Raw genomic sequence first — 27,076 nt, forward strand, 5'->3', positions numbered from 1 at the left:
CAACAAATTACCAGAGCAAATGAAGAGGACGAAAGCCTGAAAAGACGCGCACAACATCATCACTATTTCCTCCGCACCACTGCCCGACACCCTGGCACAGGGAAAACGATGAGAAAGGGGGATCGGTCGGCTTGCTCAGGCTAATAGGTTGCGTGTTTGCTGAGCGGACGATTCGGCGCAGCTTTGCTCGCGCTAGCTCAAATAATTTTTTTTCGTTCTCTAATTAGGTAGCCGAGGCATAAATAATAATACTACAGCGCACTCATACATGTTCAGAATGAGTGATAGAGGCAAAACGATAAATTCAAAAAAGAAGGACATCTGCGCATTTTCTCTACTGCAAATTTCACAAGCGTTTATTCAAGAGCTAGGAGTTATGTCAAAAAAAAAAAAAAAAAAACATTCGTCAGAGCTGAGGAGTTGGTTCTCCCAAATAAAAATTCTTAAGTAACTGATTACAATACCACTTCTCAGCTTGTTAAACATTTAAGGTTCAAGGTTCTGTGGAATACAAATTATAAACTCCGGTGACAATATTTTCTGTTGACACGGAAACGATAAATGAGTTGCATTAAGCTAACAAGTTCAGTAAAATATTAGTGGTTTTGTGAACTACATTTTATTACTTCATTCAAATACATGAACTTGGTCATTCTTTTTTGTAAATAATTATTTCACACTGGGCCAAATAAATGTTTTCGTGGGGTAAAAATAAACAAGGCGTGGTAAACTTCCATCCATCCATACCACTTGCTACTGGCCAGGGTCATATGCATCTATCCCACCATGAATCGGGTGAGTCCACTTGGGATTAAAGCTCAGTGCCGTCTTGCAAGGAGGCAACGGTGCTACAGGGCACCACTGTGCCACTGCGTATACAAAGGGCAATATAGCAACATTTGATAAAGTATTATTAGGGGCGACATAGCTCAGGAGGTAAGACCGATTGTCTGGCAGTCGGAAGGTTGCCGGTTCAAACCCCGCCCTGGGCATGTCGAAGTGTCCTTGAGCAAGACACCTAACCCCTAACTGCTCTGGTGAATGAGAGGCATCAATTGTAAAGCGCTTTGGATAAAAGCGCTATATAAATGCAGTCCATTTACCATTTATTATTATTTGATAATAGGATTAATGGTTAATTGATTGCAATATAAATCGAAAGAGCAAGCCACAATCTAAAAGAAACAAAATCATGGGTCACAAAACACAGCACAGACGATCAGGTGCAAAACAGAGGGTGGCAGATTTACTTAAAGAATCGACAGCAGTTCCTTTCTTTCTCCATTCTTTCCTCTTTCCATTGCTTTGTAATGCCTAATGCTCATCTCATTTGTCTATAACAGTTTGTTTAAAGGCACATTTTTAGCAAACTCTAATTTCTGGCCATTCTGGTCCGTTCTGTTCTTGAGGCTTATCAGTGGTTTGAACTGATAAATCATTATAATCACAATAATGATACGGTGTGCTCTTGTCTACCTATAATAATTAAGCAAATACAAAACATACAGAAAGTATCAATAACTGTCATATTTCATAATATCTGTCATATTGTTAGACTGAGACCCCTAGGCGTATATAAGATTTTGGCACAACCAATAGCGTCAGTTATAGAATTACTCTGGCAGGCTACGTTTAATGCAAATCGGACTCATATAAACTCTATTAGAGTTATTGCTGCACATTTCACAGTATACTAAACACTCAATGTACATACATTTTTCTTTCACATGCATCAATTCTGGACTGTGACATTTGGCACCATGAAGGGTATGATGGCACCCACCAAAGATTTGAAACTGCAACCGTCCTTGAATATGACATCGCTTGAGCAGGGCCCACTGATCTTCCCTGTAAGGAGATAAAGACACAGGTAAAGACACTTCTAACAGCTATGACAAACCTCAAAACTCCCTTCTTCCCCAGCCAAAAACCCAGAGATGCCGCCAATTCGTTATTTTGGTTACAGTGAGCACCTTGTGACCCGGTCAGCAGTCTTAAAATGATAGCGCTAATATCTGAATCTAAAACAGAATAAACACAATTACGAAATATCACTTAAGCTCGTTTCAGTTTGTGGCGAGAAGAGACTACATAAAAAAATATTTTGTTTATGTACAAAGTACTTCAAAACACGATACGTTGAAATACACAACTGAAAATGCACAGTACCGCCCAGCTAAATGTATTGGAAAACTACAACGATAATGGTGGAGCCATAGCTGGAGAAGAGCAACCGGTATTACAGGTGCAATGCAGCCACCGAAGTGCATATTTCAGTTATTGTCGGGAATAGGCTACTACAAATTACAGGAAAAGACTGCTCTGTCGTGATTGGAGGACACTGCGATACAGATCTGCCTGCACACCCATTAACCTCATTTGTGGTTTACAGTAGTCACTCTGGTTCTTGCTAATTGAAAGGCACCGCCACGCTCCAATTGTACACACCTACTGAATGAATGTGACACATGTGACACTGTCGGGAACCACTGTCACAGAGAGTCCTTCTGCCCGCAAGGTAGACTTCCTGAAGTTGACACCTTGCCATACTTTCTGGACGCATTCACTTTGTAAAAAAAAACTGAATCTTTCTGCAAATATCTCCAATTCTGCTTACAGCAAACCAAACATCCAGCAAAACCAAAAAAATATATATATATATATAAAATCGAGACTCCAACTTAAAGTTCAGTTTGCTTTAATCAAGAACATGTAAATTTATGCATTATAAAATGTAAGCAAGGAGGAATGGCAGGTCATTGGTATAGGGTTTGTATATCTCTTTCACACACACACACACACACAGATTCCTCAACACACATTGTTGCTCATTTCTCAACAGATGGACTGACATTTTGAAAAAGCAAGCAGAACCTCTACTAGATCTCTGTCATTGTTCAAACCAAATTGTATTACATTACATTAATTGCAATCACTTGGCAGACACTCTTATCCAGAGTGACATACGAACATGGAGTACATTTTTTGCCACCCAAGGATACAAAAATGCTGTATCACCAAGAATTCACAGAAGGCCATTAAAAAAATCAATGAGTCTAATGTTAACCTAACAAAAAACCATTTGCATTGTAACGAAAGAAGGCACCAGTTGACAGATAACCTACCATTACACGGTTACAACTACAACATTACCCAAAAGGAAATTCAAAGAAAGAAAGAGAAAAAGAAAGGTTAGCTAAAGATGTTCAGGGGAGCCATGGTGAGTCTTCCTTCTGCACCGGAAGATGGCCAGGGTTTCTGCTGCCGTCCTGACTGCAGTGGGAAGCTCGTTCCACCACCAGGTTTTGAATTTCACGTGAACCAACACGGGTGATTCAGGGAGCCAGTGGAGGAAGATAAAAAGGGGAGTTTCATGGCTGAGACTGGGAAGACTGTAAATCTTGTTTGGTGAGCCGCATTCGGGATGAACTGCAGAGGTCTGGTGGCAGAGGCAAGGAGGCCAGCAAGGAGTTGGGAGCTGCAGTAATCCAGACGGGAGAGGATCAGTGCCTCTCCGAACGTTATACAGTATGCAGACGCAGAGATCTGAATTTGTAGCGGTGCGTGCGTGCGTGCGTGCGTCTAGCTAGTCGAGGTGCGACGTGAGCGCGAGCAGTTCTCCAGGTGTGATGTCACAATGGTGCCAGTGGACTCTCTCTCTCCCTCTACACAATCTCTCGCTCCTCTGAATCCTGGGAGAAAATACAGAATAGGTCCATTCACAACCTCAATGAGCCAGGCTCATAACCTTATGGCTCTGCAATCCTGACTGAGCCGACACTGTCCACTTGTAACGAGTCTGCCGAAATTCCGGAGACGTGCTCTGCTTTTAACCCAGTGATGCGTCAGTCAATAGCTCAACGGTGACTGAAGGAAAGCCATTTGACGTCGAGCCCTTACCGTCGAATATGAAACGCTGGCGAAGCCGTCTTCCGGTTTCCTGTCAATGGGGGGCACCGACACGTGGTCCTGCCAAAAGACGGAGACGCGTCATCACTAGAGCCGACGCCTTCGTTTCGCTGCGTGCGCAGAGCGACTGCCAGCGTGCCGATGACACACTCCATCTTATCCCTGTTTGTGTCTATTCATTTACGAGAGCATTCCACCAAAAAAACTCCCACGACTCTCTGCTTGCTGCAGGGTGAGGCTGCTTAATATGTATGTTAAGCCATATGTGTAGCTTAGCGTGATCCAAGTATATGATGCACATAAGTAATAATCATAATAATAAACATCATCCTATGCTATTAGGTCAGGTCAGAGTAAGGTTAGGTCAGAGTAATGTTCACTGTGTGAACTGGACTTAATGCATTCATGGCTATGAATAACTGTACAAAATGAGTATTGTACATTACATTACATTACAGGCATTTGGCAGACGCTCTTATCCAGAGCGACGTACAACAAAGTGTATAACCATATTTTTTTTGTACCTTATCGGACCTGTGTTTTGTGGTTGTTCCAATGACCTTTGGTATGCACTTATTCTACGTTGCTTTGGATAAAAGCATCCGCCAAACAAATGTAATGTAATGCTATGTCTTGCAAGTCACATTTATGGGAAGGTTTGCCAATGAGGGCCGTTAGCTGTGATGCTACGTACTGCGGTGCTGGGGTCGTATGCTTCGTTGGCGATGCCGCAGCTCGCTGATGTCTTGGCCTGCCCCTGGGTGCAAGGACTCCCCCGCCTGCGCAGGTAAAACACCAGCAGGGCAGCCAGGGTGATCACCAGCAGCAGCATCACAACGACTGATGCCGCGATCCCTCCCTTGTCGTCAGAAGGGGGCGGGGCTAAAGAAAGGAAAGGGGAGGAGCATTTATGCACACAGCTGCATGGCAAAATTGTTACAAGGACACGGATTAGAGTAGATCTCTCTCAGACTTACATGAACTCTGTAAAAAATAACATTAAAATGCTATTCAATGTGTGGAACTGTACAAATGGCATCCCAGGGACGTCCAGGGGTGTACGGTGAATTACCCTGTAGGTTGACCATGTTTGCTTTGTAAACCTGCAAGAAAACATGTCTTTGCAGGATCATTATTTTCTTTTAGAAAATTAGCTTTTATTTAACAGGGAGCAAGAGAGGGTTTGCCTTGCAGTCTACATCTAATGCGGTTAATGTCCTGCGATACTAGACTGTTCCTGAAAGGTTAATAAGGTCAGTCTGAATCTGTCTAACTTGGAGAGAGAGGTGTAACTGAACAGAAGAAAAAAAGAAAAGCAGACGTCGTCTCACACTCTGGGTCCGTGTTCTCTCCCGCACAGCTGACTCCTGGCGTGTACTGAATATCATCGAGAGCCAACGGACCGCTCTTCCCTTTCGCACCCTGAAACACAATCTACCACACACACATGCATGCACGCACGCACGCACACACGCACACACGCACGCACGCACGCACGCACGCACGCACGCACGCACACACACAGCACACACACACACACACACACACACACACACGCATATACATATTTATTTTGTGTACGTTTTGTCTGTGGCGATGATTTTGTGTGTGTCTGTGTCTGTGCGCACGTTTGTGAGTATATGATCATGATGTGCGATTACGTGCGAGTCCGTGTGTCCGTGCACGTTTGTATGTTCATGTGCACGCGTGTGATTTTGAACTCGTGCGCGTGTGTGTGCACGTTTCCATGGCTACGGTCCCACAGGTGCGCTAGCGGCACTGCAGTACCTGGTACTCCTCCTTAGAGACGATGTCGATGTCAAAGCGTCGCCATGCTTCGCTGACCTCTCCCACACTCAGCAGCTCTTCCCGAGCCTCCCCATACAGCCTCACCACCACCAGGCCACCGTCATCTGCAGGGACGCCAATCAAACTCAAACACAACCAATCAAACGACAGGGCCTACACACGAGAAACCCCGGCGAGAGTGGGCGGGCCTCTGGAGGACACATGGCAAACTGGGGAGATGGGAAAAGGGAAGGGAAGGACAAAGCAGGAGGAAGAGAAAGGGGAAGAGGGGTGGGGTGGGCATGGGGGGGGGGGGGGGGCAGCTCTTACGGGAGGCAGGTTTGTGAACCCAGAACCTCAGGCAGGTGCCCAGCGTGGGTGGCAGGTGAGGGCTCAGCAGCCACGCCGCCTGACCTGCCGTGTCCCGGGTGCTGCTGGGAAGGAGCAGGAAGTGACCTGTGAAGGAGAAAACAGCAGGGCACGGTCAGCCGAAACCAAAAATCTGCTTTGGAAAGCTTACCCACCCATGAGCACCTGTGAGTTTTTTTTAGCTGTGACCGCAGCTCTATAGCTCTGTCTGTCAGTCGGTCGGTCGGTTGTTCCACAAAAGTGTTCCACCCCGTAGCGGCTACAGTTTTCGCCCCAGGAGGCTAAAATTTGGCATGGAGGTTAGTCATGTCCGAAGGTAGAGCTGAGTAACTTTCAGGCCGATTGACCAAGAGGGGGCGTGGCGATGGGTGTGGCCTATCACAAAAAGGCGCATAACTCCCGAATGTATTCACAGATTTGCACAAGATTTTGTGGAAAGGTTGGTCATGAGCCAAAGAAGAGACCACGTGTTTGTGTGAGGGTGTGAGTGTGGATGCACGCACACATGATGGATGCATGCGCGTGTGCGGTCGCAGCTATTGCGGATTCTTGCTTATTGTTTGATTAAGGGGAGGGATACTCAGAGTACAGAGCATGGTCAACAATATTTTCTAAGAATATGTTTTGCATGTGTCAAAGCACAAAGCTTTTTTGTACTGCACACAGTGAGCATACACACGTGCACAGAAACAGTTTTGGGGTTTTCACAGTACATTCACATTTGGCAGATGTGCTTAATCAAAGAAGCTTGCATAAGTGCACATACAGTAAACAGATTAAGGCAACACACTTTGCTGATGCCAAGTCTTCAGGGTAACAACCGATAGTAGCAGTCAACACATAATCATGCAACATAAGCTAGATGCCAAAGAGGGTGCAAGCGTGAAATGGAGAATGTGGTAGTGCAGCAAATGGACCCATCCAGTTGACTGCTCAGATAACTGGCCTGTTTGTGACAGCAGTCTGTGGACTGAAAGCAACAGGAATCACAGAGCCAGACTCTGTACCAGTGTACGCGTGTGTGTGTGTGTGTGTGTGTGTGTTGTCGGGGGCAGCATTTGTCATAATAACATACAGACATTATAGTAGTTAAAATGTCTTCAGTATGAATGAATTGATCTCATGTATTCCATGGTGTCAACTCTGGATTATTTTTGATAGAAAGTTTTAAATATACATGGATATTTACTCAGATGTGAACACATATTACCCTCACGCAAAGTGCTTCGGAGACCATGCACACACACACACACACACACACACACAGGATGCAAGGGGATAGGGCATCACCTCTCTCTGACTGCAGGGTATGGTCGAGGGGCGGAGTGGAGTAGTGTTTCTCCTGCGCTGGGCTGGTCACCTCCCAGTCCAGCTGATCCCCAGATTGGGTGTTGGACCAGTCACACAGACCGTTCTCCAGAGTACACTTTGTGTCTGAAATATACGTCCACACACTTATAAAACCTCACAAAACTACCATGCCTGCTCTTAACACTAAACAGAGCCAAAGCGAAACTGAACAAAAAAAAGCCAGTAAAAATTCAAAGCTATTCAGACAGGTTAGTTTTAGTTAATGTAGTTAAAATCAATAGCATATTAAATATCATTATATTAATATAATACTTGGCATGAGGCCTTTAACGACTTAAAATGACATTGTATTTATTATTATTGCATTTTATTATTCATGCAAACGACTTCTGCATATGCCTTTATGCGCATTACAAAACACAGATAGAGTTTGATCTTATCAAAGAACAAATTCAGATAAGAACAAAATTACGAATTCCAGTTTGTAAGCAATCAGCTACCAATCAGATTTGATTGCATGCATGTTTAGTGAATGAGGCCCATTTTCCTCTCTTTCTCTCTTTCTCTCTCTCTCTCTCTCTCTCTCACACACACATACACACACCTGGTGGTGGACAGCTGCGGGCTGAGATGATGATGTCGTCAACGGCAACGTGTGTCTGTGTGCCGCCTGCCCCCACCACCTCTAACTGCAACTGAAAGATACAGCATCATCTCTGTCACCACAGGCAACATAGAGCATCATCTCCATCACCACAAGCTACATAGAGCGTCATCACCATCACCACAAGCTACATAGAGCGTCATCTCCATCACCACAGGCAATATAGAGCATCATCTCCATCACCACAAGCTACATAGAGCGTCATCACCATCACCACAAGCTACATAGAGCGTCATCTCCATCACCACAGGCAACATAGAGCATCATCTCCACCACCACAGGCTACATAGAGCGTCATCACCATCACCACAGGCAATATAGAGCATCATCTCCATCACCACAGGCTACATAGAGCGTCATCACCATCACCACAGGCAATATAGAGCATCATCTCCACCACCACAGGCTACATAGAGCACCATCTCTGTCACCACAGGCAACATAGAGCATCATCTCCATCACCACAGGCTACATAGAGCGTCATCACCATCACCACAGGCAATATAGAGCATCATCTCCATCACCACAGGCTACATGGAGCATCATCTCCATCACCACAGGCAACATAGAGCATCATCTCCATCACCACAGGCAACATAGAGCATCATCTCCACCACCACAGGCTACATAGAGCATCATCCCCATCACCACAGGCAACCCAACCCCTGCATCAGGACCGTACGCAGCACCCTGGGCCACCAGCCTCACGCCAAACACCAGCAAAGTAACTACCCCGACCCAAAAACCCAGAGATGCTATCTCCCCGCAGCTTTGAGCTCACGACCGGACCGGACTCGACCATCAGCTGCAGGTGCGCTGTTGACTCGGTACAGTACCTGCCAGACCTCAGAGGCGCTGATGTTTCCATTGGCATAGCGCCAGGCGTCCCCCTGGTTCAGACTGTTAGAGAAGATCTTTGTCCTCTTGTCACCAGACTTTACATACACATTCAGAGTGCCTGAAACACAACACACAGAGGGCCTGAAAAACAATAACACAACACAACACAACAGACTTTCAGAGTGCCTGAAACACAACACAATATATAACACAACACACAGAGGGCCTGAAACACAATATAACACAACACAACACAACACAACAGACATTCAGAGTGCCTGAAACACAACACAATATATAACACAACACACAGAGGGCCTGAAACACAACACAATATATAATACAACACACAGAGTGCCTGAAATACAAGATAGCACAACAAACACACATTCAGAGTGCCTGAAATACAACATAACACAACACAACAGACATTCAGAGGGCCTGAAACACAACACAAGAGACATTCTGAGATCCCGCAACACAATCAAAACACAACACAACACAAAATACTGTATATAAGAACACAGATAACACAATGAACTTACAACACCACAATACACATTCATAGAGCCAAAAACACTAAACAACCCGACACACTTAAAACACAACATAACACAAATTTGTGGAGCCAGGAACACTGCACAGAACAAAAGAACACACAATGCAAAAAAACTACAGACTAACCTAGGACACAAAACAACACAACATAACACGACACACACAAAACACACTCACCCTACAACATGGCAGAATAAATGCTGTACCTACCTGGCTTTTCTCCCCCCATGTGATACCAAAAACGGACACACTCTGTGTTGGGGACTCTGTCGCGGGGCTGGGAGGTGAGTGTCGTCACATGACCCTCAGGAAGGAAGTTTGCGCTGCTGTCCGTGATCATATAGTACCCTGAAATGCAGAGGGACAGGGTAACCCCTCCACAATGAAGCATCGAAAGGCTCAAAGATGGGCCCCTAAATGTTAAACACAACCCAGGGAATGTGCACAGTTGCACAAACCGTGCGTTTCTATAGCACCCGTCTGCTGAGGACCATTGCAACATCTGTTTTGCTCCAATACTTGAGTTTCTACACTAAGCCTTGGGTTTTCATTTTTGTTCCAGAACATGCAAAACATTTTAGTCCACATTTTATTATTGCTTCCTTCCTTCCGGAATGTAAATTGAAGGCCCATTTAATCACAGCAACATAGTCCTCAAATATCCTCAAAAACGTAGACTGTTCAATTTTATTGAAAACTAAAAGCCCATCCTCCTATACCAGCAAAACTTCTAGAAAAAACACCTGAAGTGAAAAGTTACAGGGGGTCCCCTGAATGCCCCGAGTCACAGAGAGGAACAGGGGTACTTCGACAGACCCTCACCTTGGTCTGTCTCCAGGGTGTGGTCAGATTTGGGGCCGTGCCTGACCCCGCCAGAGATTTTGTTTTGGTGTACCCAGGGGGAGGAGCCAGAGGAGGTGTAGCCACAGGTCTGGCCCTCGAAGGAGCAAGCCAACGGCCCTGGGCAGGGTCTGGCCCGAAGCGACACGTCATCTATCCCCACCTGTCCGTCAAACCCCGAGCGAATCGCCTCAAAGACAACCTGGGAAGAGAAGTAGAGAAAGAGAAAGGAGGGAGGGAGAGAGAAACATTCTTTGTATCTCTTCCTCGTGTCCTTTCCTAGCTCCATAGCTCCACCCAACGGAGGACGCAAGGAAAGGGCGACATAGCTCAGGAGGTAAGACCGATTGTCTGGCAGTCGGAGGGTTGCCGGTTCAAACCCCGCCCTGGGCGTGTCGAAGTGTCCTTGAGCAAGATACCTAACCCCTAACCCCTAACTGCTCTGGCGAATGAGAGGCATCAATTGTAAAGCGCTTTGGATAAAAGCGCTATATAAATGCAGTCCATTTACCATTTACCATTTACCAAAGGATGCAAGGAACAGATACCAGGTTATGGATACCAGGAAACCAGGAGGAATCAAGGTAACATGGGATGGGAGTGTAGCACAGTGGGTAAGGAACTGGGCTTGTAACCGAAAGGTCGCAGGTTCGATTCCCGGGTAGGGCACTGCCGTTGTACCCTTGAGCAAGGTACTTAACCAAAATTGCTTCAGTATATATCCAGCTGTATAAATGGATACAATGTAAATGCTATGTAAAAAGTTGTGTAAGTTGCTCTGGATAAGGGCGTCTGCTAAATGCCTGTAATGTAATGTATTAGGCAAATGGAATGTCCTTGCTTAGTCAAGCGTCAAGTTTGGCACAATGTCAATTGCAGCGAGAGCAGATGTGGAGAGGTGGATCATTTATATGTTTCACGTTCCAAAAAGACTTCCGCAAAAGGAACGCGCTCATGTATCCTCCGGGTGCATCCTCACTCTTCGTTTCCTTCTCCTCTGAGGAGCATTTAATGGATTGAACTGTCTTTAAAGATGGCGGACCTTGACTGATTTCTGGGTCACGCGAGGACCTGAGGAGACGAGGATGGATTGGCTTACGAAGTGTGGAATGGCCTGTAAACAGCCCTGTAAACTACCCAGGGCAGCTTTACAGCCAATCATGTGCCACCTTGCAATACTCCAGCCACAGTCACGGTTTGACCATCAGCTCAAAGACATCAGCTCGAGAACCAGTGTTTTAGCTGGATGCACCATCCACAAATCCCCTTAAACGTCCATTACGTTCTGTGAGGGTTTTAATGTAAAGTTTTACGGTTTCAATAAGGGAGCCCTGGGGAAATGGCGGTAAATGGCTACCTGAAATCTGATGTGCTGGTGGGGGATGGGGCAATTTCCTTGGTGCCATTGGTTGCCATGGGCACCGCTGCGAGTCCAGACCAGGACCTCGGCCCCGCCCGAGAGCAGCTTCACGCTGAGGGAGCCTGGGTGGGAGACACAAAGTCACACTTGAAATGTCAGCGTGAGCAAGCAATTCAGCGGGAACGAGCGATTCAGGGGGAGCAAGGGCTTCCCCACACGCTCAACTTCTTTCCCTCAACAGTCCACGGGCAGAGCTGCACAGTCAGCGTGTTGCAGGAGTGCTGGAGCAGCAGGGGAGGTTGCGGGTGTGCGACGAGCTGCAGACAACCCCACTGGCTCACTCCCTCATTCCCCTGCACAGCCAGGATTTGATTCCATATTGTGGGGTGTCACACCAAATACACATCCTGTATTAGCAGTAGGAGCCACCCAGCAGCCCCATGTTTCCTCAACCACCCCACCCCCCTCCAGCTCAGAGAGACTCACCACCCTGTGGACTGTACAGACCAACCTCTCTGTGGACTGTACAGACTGACCTCTCTGTGGACTATACAGACTAACCTCTCTGTGGACTATATAGACTAACCTCTCTGTGGACTGTACAGACCAACCTCTCTGTGGACTGCACACTCTCACCATCCTGTGGACTGTACAGACTGACCTCTCTGTGGACTGCACACTCTCAGTGGACTATACAGACTAACCTCTCTGTGGACTGTACAGACTGACCTCTCTGTGAACTGCACACTCTCACCATCCTGTGGACTGTACAGACTGACCTCTCTGTGGACTATACAGACTAACCTCTCTGTGGACTGTACAGATTAACCTCTCAGTGGACTGTACAGACTGACCTCTCTGTAGATTGTACAGACTCACCTCTCTGTGGACTATACAGACTGACCTCTCTGTGGACTGTACAGACTAACCTCTCTGTGGACTATACAGACTGACCTCTCTGTGGACTGTACAGACTGACCTCTCTGTGGACTGTACAGACTGACCTCTCTGTAGATTGTACAGACTGACCTCTCTGTGGACTGTACAGACTAACCTCTCTGTGGACTGTACAGACTAACCTCTCTGTGGACTATACAGACTGACCTCTCTGTGGACTGTACAGACTTACCTCTCTGTGGACTCTACAAACTGACCATTCTCTGGACTGTACAGACTCACCTGTTTGTGGGCCATAGAGTTTGTAGAAGAAGGACAGGCAGGATTCGCCTTGAGTGGAGAGCTGGGGGAAGGACAACAGGCGGCCGGACAGCCCTCGCAGAGAGGAGTTCCACATGTCCACAACCAGACTTCTACCTAAACAGAGGAGACAGCATTTGACAGACAGATAGATAGATAAAGCGATTGACAGACAGAGAGCAATTAACAGATATATAGATAGAGAGAGAGAGAGAGGGTGTGTGTGAGTGTGTGTGTGTGCGTGTGTGCGTGTGCGTGTTTTTTTGTGTGTGTGTCAGGGAGCAGGGGAGACAGTGCTGCACTTCCATTAAAACCTTTCAGGTTCAAGGCACTGTGCTGTAGTACTAAGAAATGGCAACAGGATGTTGGGATATATGACCAAAAGTACTGAGTATAAATCCAAGGGAGTTATTTTTATCTTATACAGCACATTTGTTAGACCACCCTTGGAGTGTTGTGTGCAGTTCTTGGGACCGTACTACTAGATAGAGGCTCTGAAAAAGGTTCAAAGAATATCAACCAAATTGATTCCTGGTTTGAAAGATAAAAGCTATGAGGAAAGACTTTAGATGCTTAATCTCTTCGTTACATTACATTATATTACAGGCATTTAGCAGATGCTCTTATCCAGAGCGATTTACACAACTTTTTTTTTTTTTTTTTTTTCTTTTTTTTTTTTTTACATAGCATCTACATACAGCTGGATATATACTGAAGCGATTCAGGTTGAAAAAGGTTCAGGTTTAGTAAAAGGAGAGTGATTTGATTGAGGCTTTTCAATTCATAAAGGGAATTAACAAAGTAAACTATAAGAGGTTCTTCAGGTTCAGGAGGTCTGTAAGTGGACCAAGGGGACATAAAGGGAAATTATGGACAGACATGAGGAATAATTTTTTCAAGCAGTGTAGCACAGTGGGTAAGGAACTGGGCTTGTAACCGAAAGGTCGCAAGTTCGATTCCCGGGTAAGGACACTGCCGTTGTACCCTTGAGCAAGGTACTTAACCTGCATTGCTTCAGTATATAGCCAGCTGTATAAATGGATACAATGTAAAAAATGCTATGTAAAAAAGTTGTGTAAGTCGCTCTGGATAAGAGCGTCTGCTAAATGCCTGTAATGTAAAGCAGCATAGTCAACGTGTGGAATAACCTGCCTGGTCACATAGTAAATGCAGATGTGGATTTTCAAGAGCAGGCTTGATACGGCGTTAGACACTATCTAGACGGTAAGCAATCAAAGCACTAGGCAACAATTTAGTCAGGAAAATGGTGAGCATTGTTGGGCTGAATGGCCTGTGCTCAGCATTATGTTATGTTACGTTTAGAACGTGTGAAAATAATCAGGAAGGGCATTACACGAGCAGAAACAATACAGCTTGCCATGTACAGACGAACAGCTGGTGAGTATATATTGGGTAAATTTGTTGGTACACTGCATATCTAGATATGTTTTTATGCCTTCAATGGTATGTTCTTTCCTGTGCTTTGGCAACATAGGATGCATCCTGTCGTGCCAATAAAGCACGTTTTTGAATTTTAGAGAGAGGGAGAAAGATAGAGAGAGATTACATAGCTGAGTCAACTTCATGTGTCTGCATCCAACTTCTACCTACAGAGAGAGAATTTAATTTTGAAAATAACTCTATTACACTACCCCTACCCTTTAACAACAGTGGAACTGTCAGAATTGAGAGGTCGATTTGCTCTCTCGTTAATGCAAGAGCTTGTGTAAACGAACCCTACGTCTGAAGAAGTGAAAGTGAATCCTTGCTGTTACGTACCAACGCCTATTGTGTGGTCCATTCCATTTATCAGATTCCAGTCAAAGTTGTCAGTCTGGTCCTGATACCAGTTGCAATTATCCGTCTCAAAGTTGCAGAACAGGTCTGAAGGAAACAAAACACAATTCAAAGGCAACCACACGTCACGTCGAGTAATGATATGCATCCTTGGAGCAGTAACACGCACACAGTGATGTGAGAAAGTACATTTTCTTTCAATACATATGCAAATTCATATACATATACATATGTCTTGCATATGTTAATTCAGATTCCGATGTTAGCACGACCACTGAGCAGTTAATACTCTTAGCAACAACACACATCTCCCCAACAACGCTGCACTACAGACCTATCCAATGCTACAGATTTGACCACTCTCAATATGTTTTTTTACAATCCATGTTACCCCATGAAATAAAACATACCTTTACCATACAACTGAGTACTTCCAATCTGGAGAAAAATTTAATACCAAGGTCAGAAATGGATGTATTTACCTTTAAATATATCTTTATAGTAATATTTTATATTTGCTTGTAATTTCATTTAACCCAGTCAAACAACACCAGCGAGCTTACAAGTACATCTGAGCATTCCAAATAGAAAAAGAATACACTAAGGTTGTTGTTAACAATAAAAATAAAATAAAAAAGACTCCAAGTTACCTAGTGAAAGACATTTCCTTGAACTTTGGATACAACTGGTCATTCCAAATTGGGAGGAAAATAATAGTTCGCTCACCTTGGCCAACAGCTGGCAGATAACCCGAGTGACAGTTCAAATAGCGGATGTCCTTCACGGCAATTTGAGCGTGTTCGTACTGGGAGAGAGCCTCCAGTTCCACCTAGGGGGTGTGAGAAACAAAGAAGTGAGCGCAAATCAGGCATATATGCACAGAGCACTCCAAAATTTTGTACGTTTCTCTGACCTTCAGTGACTTCTTTGCAACGTCCCTTTGTCATTGTCATACGCTGGATCTATTTTCTTGTGGACTTGTATTTTTATTTCTCCTTGCAGTTTTGTAAAACAAATACTGGAGAATAACATGCAGCAAAATTAAGATAATCTGGTTTCCATACATTAACATTTTTTTGCCATTCTAAATATTTAGCGCAGTTGGAGTGCCTTACCCCAATGGAGCAATTTGTATAGAACGGAAGTGAGGACAGTTTGGGGGGGGGGGGGGGGGGGCGGAGTCACAGACAGGGGACAGGGAGGGAGGCGGAGCCAATGAGTGGTCGCAGTCCTCTATGAGAAACAGAGTAAAGGGGTCAGGAGCACGGTGCTGTGCCTGGTGACACACCTGGAAGCGGGGGTCCCGAGCGCCGATGTACACCCCCGCTTTCGGCCACTCCCCCTCCGCCTTCCCGGTGACCCCCCACAGGCGAGACCGGGTCCCCAGCGCCCCATCGATCACATTGACGGACAGCTCACCTGAGGGGGGGGGGGGGGTTTAGAGGAGAGGACAGGTGGAGAGAGGTGGAAGAGGGTAGGGTGAGGAACGATTAATTCGAACGTTTGGCAAGACGAAGAGGGGGAGAGGCTGGGCCACAACGGAGAAAGAGAGAAAGAAGAGAAGAGAAGAGAAGAGAAGAGAAGAGAAGAGAAGAGAAGAGAAGAGAAGAGAAGAGAAGAGAAGAGAAGAGAAGAGAAGAGAAGAGAAGAGAAGAGAAGAGGAGAGGAGAGGAGAGGAGAGGAGGGCAGGAGGAAGCTGGAGTTGGAGATGGGGAAGATGGAGGGACGGAGACAGCTTAAAGAGATGGGGAGGAAACAGGAGTACCGATGTGGGAGCTGTTCCCGGTCAGACTGTAGGAGAACTCCACAGCGCAGGCAGGGCCGGACGGGCCCAGGAGAGGAGTCCGAGCTCGAGCCTCACTCAGCTGCTGCCCTGGGAACTCTGTCACATACAGGTAAGCACCTGAGGAGAGAGACAACAGTCACACACACTCACTCTCTGACTCACATACACACACATACACGCACTTCCAATTACATACACATATACACACACATACACACTCACACACATACTAACTGCACATACACAGTCTCATACACACACTTACAATTACATGCACATATACACACACATAGACACACACACATACTGCACATACAGAGTCACACAGAATTATACACACAAACACACACAGACTCATATACAGGCACAAATTAATTCTCACATGCACGCACACACACGCACGCGTTCACACAAACACACATGCACAGGCACAAGCATACACACACTCATACGTACACATATGCACACACACATGTACACACACACACTTACAATTACATACACATTTACACACATGGTATTGCACATATACAGTCACACAGAAGTATACACACACACACACACACAAAATTACACACACATATACAGGCACAAATTAATTTTCACACACACACACACACACACACACACACACACACGCGCACACCTGTACACCCCATAGTGTAACGTTACCTTGTGAGGACCCATTCTGTGTTAGGTTCTGAGACCAGCCTTGTGTCCCTATGCTGGCATCAGCCCAGCCAGTGATGCCCTGAGCGTAGGAGAAGTCTCCTGCATAGACACAACGCAGGCCCACAATCAATCAAACTTGCCTACGGATCTTACAAAACCACTTATACTTACATATTCCCAAACATACACACTCAATATGGGCCCAAAAAGACAAAAAAGAAAAATAACATTTGCAAAACATTTACGCACATACAAATATATGCACATGAAAAAAGTATGTATATGCAGCACCCGTATGTGCGAGCATTCTCCCACATATACACGCACACAAAAAGAACAATTACATACAGTAAACATACACACACTAACAGAAATATACACTCACGCTCAGACACAGACACACACATGTGCTCACACTCTCTCGCAAACACACTCTGAACACAGACAAACACACGCATGCACGAACGCTCGTGCACAAACGCGTGCAAACGTGCACATACACACGCATGCACGCGTGCACACGCACACGTGCACGAACGCAGAAAACACAGCTCACCACACTTGGCCTCGTCTTCAGAGTTCTCACAGTCCGGGTGAAAGTCGCACATCTTCTCACTGGAGGTGCAGGGGTGGCCGGGGGGCTTGGGGAAAGTCACCCCCGGGGAGGACTCTGTGGAAGTGATTTCAGAGAAGAAGAAACAAGATAGATAGATATATAGATAGACAGACAGATAGATAGATAGATAGATAGATAGATATATAGATAGATCGGACAATGGGACAACTGTTTGAGAAGGGGACCTCTAGCTGGCACTAGAGGACTGAAGTACTTTACCATGCGAGAAAGCAAAGGGAGACAAACCGGTGGCCCTACGTGTGACGGCTTGCTCTTAAGACTTCAGGTTTTCCCCCGGGTGAAAGAGTCTGACAAACGAAAGAGCGAACAGATGGGAGGCCGCTCACCGTTGGCAATCCGGCAACCTGGCGACATCACGATGCTGTCCACCGCGATCCCGCCAAACTCTTCATCCCTTATGGCACCCACAAGCACAATCTGAGAGAGGGAGAGAGAGAGAGACAGAAAGTGAGAGAAACAGAGAGGAGGTATGTCTAATGTTTAATATATATATATATATATATATATATATATATATATATATATATATATATATATATATATGGTAAGGTAAGCTAAGCTAAGGTAAGGTAAGGTAAGGTAATCTTTACTATCCCAGAGGGGCAATTTGTTGCATTTGTGTACATATTGAATTATATAGTCATGTTACTTTTTTCTAAATGAAACTGATTTCAATGGGGAGAGAGGGGGGGGGGAGAAGGAGAGGAGATTTAGAGAGGGGGTGAAAGGGGGTGGTTATACCATGGAAAGAGTAGATAAGCCACGCCCTGGAGCCCCACCTCATTGCGGGGTCCCCCGAATCCCCCAGTTACCTGGAAGGTGACGTTCACCACGAACTCCACCTCCGCCTTCACCCAGAGGTCCCCCAGCTGTCCTCCCCGTTCCCACACGGGGTACATCTCCCCATCCACCACCAACACGGACAGCCCGCCCGACCTGGGCCCGAACTGGTGTGTGTACAGCACCATCTGCAGACGGGACAGGGGAGAGGGGGGGTTTCCAAATGTCTTGGGGTTTACCACGGACTGATAGACCTACCAGATACTCAGCTCCAACGCTTCCTCCTTCCTCTCAGCTCCTTAAATACAGGAAGTGCTGGTTGGGGTTTCCTGTGCTGCACTGTGGTCCAGAACTAACACTGCCAACATATGGGACTTGGCCACATCACTTCATGAATTTTCAGAAGATGCAACTAAGTGGAATGCTTTGGCTTCAGCTATAGCCAAATGCAACTTTTTACTGTGAAGAATATGGGCCCGAGCAGCTGGCTAACAGACAACAGGAGAAAACAAGCTGCGTTTGCACAAGCTGTTTTGTGAGTAACGGCTAACAGGGGACTGCCCAGGGACTGTAGACAAAGAACGAGCATTTTGTTAACTACCAGATTACATCAGATCTCAAGTTTTGGAATCTGTTAAGAATTGCACACGGCCCTTGACAAATGAGCACAACAAAGTAAAGTCATATAAATAAAATAATGGGAAAAGGAACACACCTTTCGCCCAAAGAACAGAGGTGTCTACTGAGTAGTGGGATGAGACCGTTTAGAGCAATGGTGTCAAACTCGTTGCCATGGAGGGCCGTGTGTATGCAGGTTTTCATTCCAGCCTCAGATCTTGATTATATAATTAGTTAAATTATTTGCTGAATTAGGGATGCAGGTTTGTTCACAATGGTGACCCGACGTCTATGGTGACCCGCATTGTCTAAATAAAAATTTTCTTATACTCTGTGCTTCAATGCAGTTAAACGCATATGGCTGAATGAGTAATTGGACTCAATTAAGGCAGCATTAATTGGTTGGAATGAAAACCTGCATACACACGGCCCTCCATGGCAACGAGTTTGACACCACTGGTTTAGAGTGTATTGGTAGAGAACACTAATGAATACCAGTACAGTGATGCCACCTCTGTAATGAGAGGAAAAGAGTCTATTATAGATAAACTATATAGTCATGCTGAAATGGCCAGTGATATTACAATGTCACACTTTAATTGTAAACAATTTTGATGGGGCCAACTGAATGCATATGCCCATCTCTCCACTGCCAGGTCTCCTAGTGACTCAGGGCCGACATAGCTCAGGAGGTAAGAGTATTTTATGTGATACTTGTTTGGTAATATTGTTTTCACAATATTTGAAAAAACGTGCATCATTTTGACAAAAGTAGCCCAAATTTCATCTACCAGCCCAACGCAATTTTTCCCCGCCCAACGTAATCAAAAGGAGCCCAATTGGGCGGAAACCTGCCCAATATGGCAACACTGATCCAGAGCCAGAGAATGACATGAGGACAACCCTGCCTAAAACCCCCCCTCTCCCTGAGTGATGCTCAACGACATGCCGTCTGACGGGACTACAGTACCCAGCAGGCACTGGCAGGTTGGATTCAATACCAGACCACGGGGCACATTCACACACAGACAGGAAACCGAGGGTCTTAACAGGGTGAGCCACTCAGTATTTCACCCTTATCGGAGTTAATCAGGACTGGCCGTTCCTTGGGGGGTAATTCCATGCACCCACCCCCTTGTTCTGGCCTAATTCCTGCAGAGCAGCCGAACATACAGCAGAAGCCGTACCTGGCATGGATGCGTGTCATTGGTCGCTTCTAGGACAGGGCTCTGAAAATGTGACCAATCGTTCGTCATGCTTTCTGGCTTGGTGAGGTATAGGAAGGAACCTAAAAAGAGTTAACATACATTATTATGATTATTATTATTATGATTATTATGATGATGATGATGATTATTATTATTATGATTATTATTATAATTATTATTATTATGATTATGATTATGATTATGATTATTATTAATAATAATAATAATAATAATAATTATAGAGACACACTCGCGCTTTGGCCAGCTTCTTCAGAATCCCCGGTGCTCTCAGTAATAGACATACAAAATCAGTAGACACTCTGGGTACCTTCACTTAGAAGGACTAACCCGGAGGAAGGCACTGGAGCGCACGGATCTCCTTTTAAACATTTAATGTGCAAACATATTTTTAAATAAATATTTAATGCCCAAACACGACCCAAGATCCGGACCTGAGGCGGTGTTGGTGCTGTGGTCTCGGCCCGGCCCGACTTTGGGTTCAAAGGGGGACGCAGACAGGCTGTCCTGACTGGTCCGGTTCCATTTCAGCGTGGAAAACGTCCTCAGGTCCCACCCGCAGAGTCCTTCCTCGAAGTCACAGCCCCAATATCCATCTGGATCCAAACAGAGACAAAACTAGCCATCTCATTCCCATTCCTCTATCGCATTTTTTTTGTTTTTCAGTCCGTCCCTCCCTCTCTCCCTCCCCCTCCGTCCCTCTCTCCCTCCTTACCTCCTCCCCTCCTTCCCTCTCTCCCTCTCTCCCTCCCTCCACCCTCTCTCCCTCCCTCCCTCTCTCCCTCCTTCCCTCCTTCCCTCTCTCCCTCTCCCTCCCTCCCTCCCTCCCTCTCTCCTTCTCTCCCTCTCTCCCTCCTTCTCTCTCCCTCTCTCCCTCCCTCAGTCCCTCCCTCCCTCCCTCTCTCCCTCCACCCTCCCTCCCTCCCTCCCTCCCTCTCTCCCTCCCTCAGTCCCTCCCACCCTCCCTCCCTCTCTCCCTCCACCCTCCCTCCCTCCCTCCCTCAGTCCCTCCCTCTCTCCCTCCACCCTCCCTCCCTCCCTCTCTCCCTCCCTCAGTCCCTCCCACCCTCCCTCCCGCCCTCCCTCCCTCCCTCCCTCTCTCCCTCTCTCTCTCTCTCTCCCTCCCTCCCTCCCTCTCTCCCTCCCTCCGTCCACATCCTCACCGCAGTTTAGCTCATCCGTCCCGTCCCCGCAGTCGTCAGAGCCGTCGCAGACCTGGTGCGGCTCCACACAGTTCCCCCTCTGACACTGCAGAGCACCCCCTGCACAGTGCCCATGCTGAGCGGCTGAGAGAGAGAAAGAGAGACAGAGAGTGAGAGGGGAAAAAAGGAGAGAGGGAGGGAGAAAAAGAGAGGTAGGGAAAGGGAGCGGGGATTAGAAGAGGGAAGAAGTGAAAGAATGAGAGAGAGGGAAGTTGACATTAAGGGTCTTTATTTAACGGCTGTCAAAGGAGAGTGCAGGACATTGATGAAAAAAGACAAACAGAGCAACCATGAATAAGAGAAAACAGAAGAAAACTGTAAACAAGTGAGAAGTATGCCAAGAGGACATCATGTGGATGACCCTAACAAAGCTGACAATGATGTCACAGTGTCGACAATCAACCGAAATAGGGTTTCACAGCCCCGGCCCTCCCCCTCCTCCGAGCCCACTCCTCCTCACCGGGCAGGCCGCAGTTCAGGAACTCCAGCTGGTCGACGGCGACGTCGCCGCGGCGACCGCGGTTTCGGCGGGAGTGCAGGCGGAGACGGAAGCCCTCGGAGACGCGGCCCAGGTAGACGGTGTCCTCCCTCCACCCCCGAAAACTGGAGGTCGGGGGCCGCCACACCACGGCCTGCACCCCGTCCACCCGCTGCACCGACGCCCACAGCGCACCCCCGTCCAGCCCCGTGTAGCCTGCAGGAGGGGGGGGGGGTACCCGAAATCAGGCCCGGCCAAACACCAAGGATCAACGTTTCGGTCCAAAGGTTGAAAAAAAAAATCCATCTTAAATTTGATTATTCAAGCTTAAATTCAAACGACGACTGAAGACTCACCTCGTCAAGCTGCACCTCTCCCCATCCCTCCCTACCCCCCTGTAGTCTCTAACTGACTTTGTAATCTTAGGGTTGTAGCTAGGTTAGCCGTTTACCTTACAGGGTCCAAGTTAAACTATGCGGTCGTTCCCTGCACTTGGAACTGTACTTCCCTGTAGGGTTTTCAACACATTTGTTCCTGTTTATGGTTATACACTTTGTTGTACGTCGCTCTGGATAAGAGCGTCTGCCAAATGCCTGTAATGTAATGTAATGATTATTGACTATCGATGAGTCTGCAAAGAACATTTAAGTGGCGTTTTTCAGATAATTCACTGAACTGTAATTTTCAGAACTAACTTGACTGAAACCCGAACGGAGCCCAGGCCTGAGCCACAGCTAGCTAGTCTACAGAGCCCCGTGCACACCGAGGGAAACGCCATCAGGGTATCTGCTGGCGCTTGTTTTTTGTTCTAATGCCTGAGTTCATAAAGGAGCAACATTTCCAGAACACAGTCACGCAAGTGCCACGCTTGGACTGTAACGAAGACTACGTGTGTTTGTGAACGAGTGTGTGTGTGTGTTTTCATGTGTACTGTATGTGAGTATCTGCGTGTGCGCGTTCATTTGTGTGTGTGTGTGTGTGTGTGTGTAAGAGAGTGAGTGTGAGTTTGTGGGTGCGTGTGCGTACATGTATGAGTTTTGTTTGTGTGCATTCGTGTCACCTGAGTCCCAGATGAAGTATCTTAGCCTCAGCTGGCACGTGAGTGCTGATTGGCTCATCACGGGAGACACCAGCACGGCCGTCGTGAGGTCATCTGTGCTCACCGACGTCACGCCCATGAACCACCCTGCAAAAGCATGACACTCGACAATTTACCTCGAAGCCACAATTAGCATGCAAACACCACTTAACACAATGGTGCGCACACCCTTCCAATTACACGCAACAAGCCACTGAACAAAGCAGCACCAACAGCCATTCGCCACCACTTGGAAATACTGTAATCTGCACGGTAACCAACGCAAATTCTGTCACCATCACCGTAAGGTTCAGAGACAGACACACACACGCATGCACACACAGAACACATGTTGTGAGTGAGGTACAGGTATGTGACAGAATCCATATTGTCCACCTGTACAGATGTGTGACACTGCCAAGACCAGGTTAGGTGGCATGTACCTAAACAGGACAATGGGGTGTGGAACTGTGTGACAGTGCCCAGGTGAAATGTTTGTACACAGGCAGGTATGTTACAGAGTCCCAGTGGAAGGTGTGTACCTGTACAGGTGTATGGCAGTGCCCAGGTAAGGGGTATATGTAGCTGTACAGGTGTATGACAGTGCCCAGGTGAGGGGTATATGTAGCTGTACAGGTGTATGACAGTGCCCAGGTGAGGGGTATATGTAGCTGTACAGGTGTATGACAGTGCCCAGGTGAGGGGTATATGTACCTGTACAGGTATATGACAGAACCCAGGTAAGGGGTATATGTAGCTGTACAGGTGTATGACAGTGCCCAGGTGAGGGGTATATGTACTTGTACAGGTGTATGACAGTGCCCAGGTGGGGGGGTGTACCTGCAGAGGTGCCAGTGGTGTAGTCGGAGGACGGTCCGCTGTCGGGCAGCCTGTCTCCACGCTGCCGTCTCTCCCAGGTGTACAGCGGGCTCTCCGACTGGTCCTCCCAGCCACACATGGCCGGGTCCTCAAAATCACACACAAAGCCCCTGCTGTAGCCTAGACAAGTACACACACAGTGTGTGCTCATGCGCACACACACACACAAACACGTGTGAACATACGTGTACAGACGCACACACACACACGCATGTGTGAACATACGTGTACAGACGCACACACACACGCATGTGTGAACATACGTGTACAGATGCACACACGCAGGTACACACGTGAAAGCGGCTTCCCACCCGTAAATACTGCCAATTGTGTTCGTAGGAACGTCTGACCGAGCCGGAAGTACCGCTGTTGGGGACTGAACCTTACCGCAGTTCTGCTCGTCGCTGCAGTTTTGCTCGTCCAGACAGTCGCACACAAAGTTGCACTGGTGCGCCTGGCACCCGTGCTGCGCTTCTACCATCGCTGCAAAAAAGTGAGTTCACGATGAGCACCTTTCCAAACGTGCGTATGACAGTGAGCGACAGGAAGTGACCAATAAATCAGGACCAGGTTAAAACCTAGTATATGGCTGGACCTAACACACGTGATCCGGCCGACCAATGGTGTAACTTCATCACTCACTCAGTCACTCACTCACTCAGTCACAGACATTTGCATTTGTAGGGCTGCCAAGCTGCTTTATATGGGTGCTTCTATGTTCTCTCTCGACCAGTAATGTAAATAATGCATATAAAATGCACAGACATCAAGCATTAAGAGAAAGCAATGAGAGGCAAGTGCTTTTTATGTTAAACAGAGACGGTCCCTAATACAACGTCATCAACCTCCCTCTCAATTAGAAGACTTTATGGGCCCTCCGGAAGCCAGGAAGCTCAAAGGCCGAAGTGTTTCCTAATCTCCTGAACGGTGCCAGAAGACTTCAGTCAGCCAAAGGTCCCAGATGAGAATCAGATACAGGGCAAACATCACCTTTTAGTGCATCCATAAAACCCTAGCACTAGCCCACGGGCCAGTTTAAGCTGTTTCAATACCTTAAAGAATTCAGCAAGTTGACACACAAATAAAGAACTTCATCATGGAGGTATCCTAAATTAAGTTCGCTACTAGTTCAGCCTGGACTTGATTTCACCTTCGCACCGTGAAGGTCACACACATGAAACCAGCAGCGTGTACACAGTATGCGTTCGCGTTTCACTGCAGGAATGAAATCTTAAAATAGCCAGTGCGGCTAAGCATATATCGAGGAACACACACAGGCTGTGAGAAACAAAACAAAGAACAGGTTGGATCATTAATAAAGTGAAGTTAGCACCAGTGAAAGTGTAATACAGAAATGATAATCGTTGAAAAATGTTTCCATTCAGAAAGGACAGCAGTTATAATCGTGGCTTTGAGGACAACAGACTGTTAGTAAGTGCAAATTTTTTGCAGCATGATAAAAATTAAATAATAATGAAGTAAATTTAGTGACAGCCTGGGTGAACTTAAATCACAATCTTGGTGAATGAAAATCGCCCTAGAAGAGTGAGCTGTTATTTAAAGCCAAGCAATCAGAAACGGCAAACATCATTATGATGTCATTACGATGTCATAATCCTGACCATCATTCCAGAACAAAATCAAATTCTAGAACATTCTGCAGATTTGAAGGCAGTGAGGCCAGAGGCAGAGAACGGAACAATAAGATACTCCTAATGAAAGCAGCGAAGGCAAAGCTTTATGAGCAGCAGTGACACAGCAGCAGCGGCAGTACTGTAAATTCGGAGGTATGACCCCTCCCCTCCTCCGCTCTCTCACCCCAGTGCCCCACGACCAGAACCAGCAGGAGGGCCCAGGTTCTGCTGCACAGAGCCATGTTTCCCCTTCAGGAGCCGCGAGGAATATCCACACAGCACCAAGCTCTGTTCTGCTATTGCTCATTTCCTCCCGCTCCAGACCTCCCTTCACCATCCCCCCCCCCACGCCCCGCCCCTCAAAGATAACTTCTGGACTTTAAATCCATTGCTTTTGCAGTTTCCCACAAATAGCAGGCGGCGGCTGGTAGCACTGCCTCCTGTCTGCAATCGCAGTTCCGGTCACACCTGCCTCGTCGGCCTCCTCGCTGGCAGCCATTCCCAGCCACCTGGGAAGGACTCAGGAGGTTCAGCCGGGGGGGGGGGGGGCGGGGCGCTATACCACTGCCAGCTCAACTGCAGCCCAAAAAGGAGAGGGGTAGTTGGGAGGCGCAGCCAGGTAAACCAATAGTTCTTAGTGTGGCATGGTGATACAATTCAAACATGCATTTGAAATACCTGAACTCTTTAGATGCCAATTAAATTTGAAAACACCAAAGCAGATCCCTCAAAATTTTCAGTGAAGTATGTTACTAACATAGAAGCATATAAAAGTGTCACAGAAAAAGAGTTGTATGAAAAAAAAAAATGTATCCAGAGTATTAAAGGAAGTAAAGGTATCTCTTATTGTAAAATTTCTAGTAATCAGCAGGAATTTACTGGCATGTAACAGTATTACAAATATGTATTTGACCCAGGTCTCTTGGTGCCACGCCTAATATTGTGGCATTGCACACTGATTCAGTGTTGAATACAGCCATCTGCCCTCTTGGGCATCGCAGGGTTAACAGATATTGCTAACACAAGGGGGGCGGAGGGGTTGGCCAAATCTGGCAAACTGATCGCCTGCAGTTTGCCTGCATCAGATGTACATACAGTATAATCCTCAGAGGTAACAACAGTGTGGAACTCAATTAAACTGCAGATTTAAAAGAATCTGTGTGCATTATGTGGCGTCCAGCAATGATGCTAACCTTTAATACTACTACATGTGTGATGTAAAACAATTTATTTTTTATTTTGGCTCAGTTACTGATTTGATATGCCCTACTCAGTTGGGGGTCCAGAGACCACAGGAGCTAGACACATACGTGTTTTTGCAATATCAGCAGTTTGGCAATATCAGACCATGTTTACGACACAAGAAAGCGTGTGTGTAAAGGATGTGTACAATTTCAGACGGAAATTGTGAACAATTAAGAAATAATTGTTCTAAGGTGATACAGAACGGCTT

General features: G+C 46.6%; 1 protein-coding gene across 3 annotated transcripts; it reads right to left on the bottom strand.

Annotated features, from left to right (window-relative positions):
- Positions 1-1,224: 1,224 nt before the first annotated feature.
- On the bottom strand, positions 1,225-25,896 carry mamdc4 (MAM domain containing 4). Of its 3 annotated transcripts, XM_035390108.1 has the most exons (30): positions 25,808-25,896; positions 24,377-24,472; positions 23,951-24,109; positions 23,093-23,218; positions 22,015-22,248; positions 21,516-21,638; positions 20,787-20,948; positions 20,314-20,414; positions 18,541-18,696; positions 18,055-18,145; positions 17,648-17,761; positions 17,092-17,190; positions 16,399-16,536; positions 15,922-16,052; positions 15,360-15,462; positions 14,616-14,720; positions 12,819-12,953; positions 11,637-11,761; positions 10,262-10,481; positions 9,650-9,787; positions 8,878-8,999; positions 7,982-8,072; positions 7,357-7,500; positions 6,028-6,153; positions 5,698-5,822; positions 5,241-5,343; positions 4,604-4,791; positions 3,901-3,969; positions 1,784-1,848; positions 1,225-1,476 (listed from the first exon to the last, which is right to left on the bottom strand). In XM_035390108.1, exons 1-30 carry the CDS (start codon positions 25,863-25,865, stop codon positions 1,473-1,475), a joined length of 3,651 nt encoding a protein of 1,216 aa, XP_035245999.1. In that variant the 5' UTR covers positions 25,866-25,896; the 3' UTR covers positions 1,225-1,472. The 3 variants fall into 3 exon arrangements, with proteins under 3 accessions (XP_035245999.1, XP_035245998.1, XP_035246000.1); XM_035390107.1 differs by having other exon boundaries at positions 1,225-1,848; XM_035390109.1 differs by lacking the exons at positions 1,225-1,476; positions 1,784-1,848 and adding an exon at positions 2,682-3,692.
- Between the last annotated feature and the right edge of the window lie 1,180 nt (positions 25,897-27,076).

This window comes from Anguilla anguilla, chromosome 14, assembly GCF_013347855.1.
Source record: "Anguilla anguilla isolate fAngAng1 chromosome 14, fAngAng1.pri, whole genome shotgun sequence".
NCBI classification, from domain to species: domain Eukaryota; kingdom Metazoa; phylum Chordata; class Actinopteri; order Anguilliformes; family Anguillidae; genus Anguilla; species Anguilla anguilla.

What these genes read in the sequence shown, in the direction of transcription:
- mamdc4 (XM_035390107.1), bottom strand. Translation starts at nt 25,865, where the DNA reads ATGGCTCTGTGCAGCAGAACCTGGGCCCTCCTGCTGGTTCTGGTCGTG. An exon ending in TCTGCCAGCTGTTGGCCAAG is followed by an intron (nt 14,721 to 15,359) that starts GTGAGCGAACTA and finishes TGTTTCCTTCAG; the next exon opens with ACCTGTTCTGCAACTTTGAG. An exon ending in CACCCTGGAGACAGACCAAG is followed by an intron (nt 9,788 to 10,261) that starts GTGAGGGTCTGT and finishes TCTGCATTTCAG; the next exon opens with GGTACTATATGATCACGGAC.